The sequence below is a fragment of the Tasmannia lanceolata genome, unplaced genomic scaffold, assembly GCF_043159265.1.
Source record: "Tasmannia lanceolata isolate RefF3 unplaced genomic scaffold, GAP_Taslan_0.1 ptg000038l, whole genome shotgun sequence".
Taxonomy (NCBI): Eukaryota; Viridiplantae; Streptophyta; class Magnoliopsida; order Canellales; family Winteraceae; genus Tasmannia; species Tasmannia lanceolata.
In genome coordinates this window covers 1,245,949-1,247,858 of record NW_027518715.1, presented here as the reverse complement: position 1 = coordinate 1,247,858, position 1,910 = coordinate 1,245,949, and the positions used below count along the sequence as shown (strand labels likewise).

The 1,910-nt window shown below is 47.3% G+C and overlaps 1 protein-coding gene across 1 annotated transcript; it reads left to right on the top strand.

Annotated features, from left to right (window-relative positions):
- The first annotated feature begins 510 nt into the window (after positions 1–510).
- On the top strand, positions 511–1,667 carry LOC143862931 (uncharacterized). The gene is made up of 2 exons (XM_077373838.1): positions 511–908; positions 989–1,667. The coding sequence occupies exons 1-2, from the start codon at positions 511–513 to the stop codon at positions 1,665–1,667; spliced, it is 1,077 nt and encodes a 358-aa protein (XP_077229953.1).
- Positions 1,668–1,910: the final 243 nt, after the last annotated feature.

Here is a 1,910-nt window from a genome sequence, read left to right as displayed (position 1 = left end):
TTGTCCAAAACTCTTCAAAGTTAATAATAAATGGCATAAGAAACAGGTGCTTGCACTTGGGCGAATTGGGGGCGCCTAACCCCTTCCCCATTCGTCATCAGGCACGGACCTTTTGTATCTCTGGTTATCTGTTGCGACAGAGCACAGCATGGGATCCAGGGCCTACTTCCTTGGATGGCGACTCTTTCTTTGTTTAAGGTGCGTCTCGAATCCGGGCTGGTCCCTGAATCGAGAGGTATCTCACTTTACATCGCCGCTCATGCTGTGAGGGGCACTCTTTCGAGAGTTCCTTGGTGGAGCTCTCCTTCACGTGGATGATCGCGAGACTCGTGTGGGGGCACGTCCCCCCGTCTCTCTCGGATCGGGGTCCACAGGTGTGCGTGGGTAAAACAGTGCATCTGCAGCCCATCATATCCTGTCATTCTCAATGGGTGCCCTCGGGGCTATTTCAAAGCCACCAATGGGATCAGACAAGGAGATCCCCTGTCCCCCACCCTCTTCTGTTTCATTATGGAAATCTTATCGGGTATCCTTACTGAAGCTATCAGTTCTGGTGTTCTCACATCCCCTTTCTCTACAGAAAATCTGCCCATTTCCCATTTGTTTTATGCAGATGATGTCATGCTCTTTGCGAATGCCTCTGTTGCCAATACTATAAAGATCAAAGAATGTCTTGACAAATTTAAAAACTGCACTGGGCTGGAGGCCAACTTCAATAAATCAGAGATTATATTTGCTGGATGTAATCATAGGCTCAAGGGTCTTATTAGAGGGGTGCTGCAGATGAATGAAGGAGCCCTTCCGATGAAGTATCTGGGATTGCCCCTGACTTCTGGTAGACTAACCAGTGGCGACTGTATCCCCCTCATATCTAAAATCCGTGGGAGGATTGCCTCCTGGGCAAACAGGTTCCTATCTAGGGCTGGCAGGGTGGAGCTTATAAAATCTGTTCTGAATCTTTCAGTGTCTACTGGTCCTCTGCTTTCAGACTTCCGATGGGAGTCCTCAATGAAATTGACAAAATTATGAGAAAATTTGTCTGGGCAGAATCATCCCTGGCCAACTCATATCACCCCATCAGCTGGGATAATGTCTGCTCCCCCAAGGATGAAGGTGGCTTAGGTATCCAGAGTATTTATGAGGTTAGCAAGGCTTTCCAACTAAAATGCCTGTGGAGATGTTTGAATTCTAAGGGCAACCCTTGGGCGGATTGGTTCCATTGGAAATATGTCAAAAGGAAGAACTTCTGGACAATGAAAAATCCATCCAACCCATCCTGGGGTGCTAGGTACATATTCCAAATCAGAGCTGTTGCTATGAGGTATGTCTGCTACTCGGTTGGAAATGGTGCTGGAATTGATTTTTGGCGTCAACCTTGGCACCCTTCTGGGGCTCTGATTCAGCGAACTTTCGAAGATCCTCAGATCAACTCAATCCCTCTCAATACTACCATTAGTTTGCTGATGGAGGACGGAATATGGGCTGAATACCTCGACTATTCTGGGGGTGGAGAATTAAACCTAATTATCAACTCTGCTCTTACAAATGAAGATGACCCATACCCTGTTTGGAAACCTGAACCGTGGCAAGTTCTCTCTGAAATCAGCCTAGAATTCCATCCGGATACTGCGGCCCAAGGCAGTCTGGGCCCCCTCCATATGGTTTAAAGGCCATGTGCCAAAGCATAGCTTCACTGCTTGGCAGGCCGTTCAAAACCGTTTGCTCACTCGTGACAGGCTACTTTTCTTGGGCAATTCAAGAGAAACCAGATGTCTCCTGTGCAATTCGGACATAGAATCTGTCAACCATATTTTCTTTCGATGTGGTTATTCTGCATGGATATGGAGCTCCATCCTCCGGCGTTTCAATCAGAAAAGAAAACCCCTGAATTCTCTATCTGAGGAAGAAGC

Coding starts and splice junctions, on each gene's coding strand:
- LOC143862931 (XM_077373838.1), top strand. CDS start 511: ATGGAAATCTTATCGGGTATCCTTACTGAAGCTATCAGTTCTGGTGTT. Junction 909..988: donor ATTGCCTCCTGGGCAAACAG/GTTCCTATCTAG, acceptor CTCTGCTTTCAG/ACTTCCGATGGGAGTCCTCA.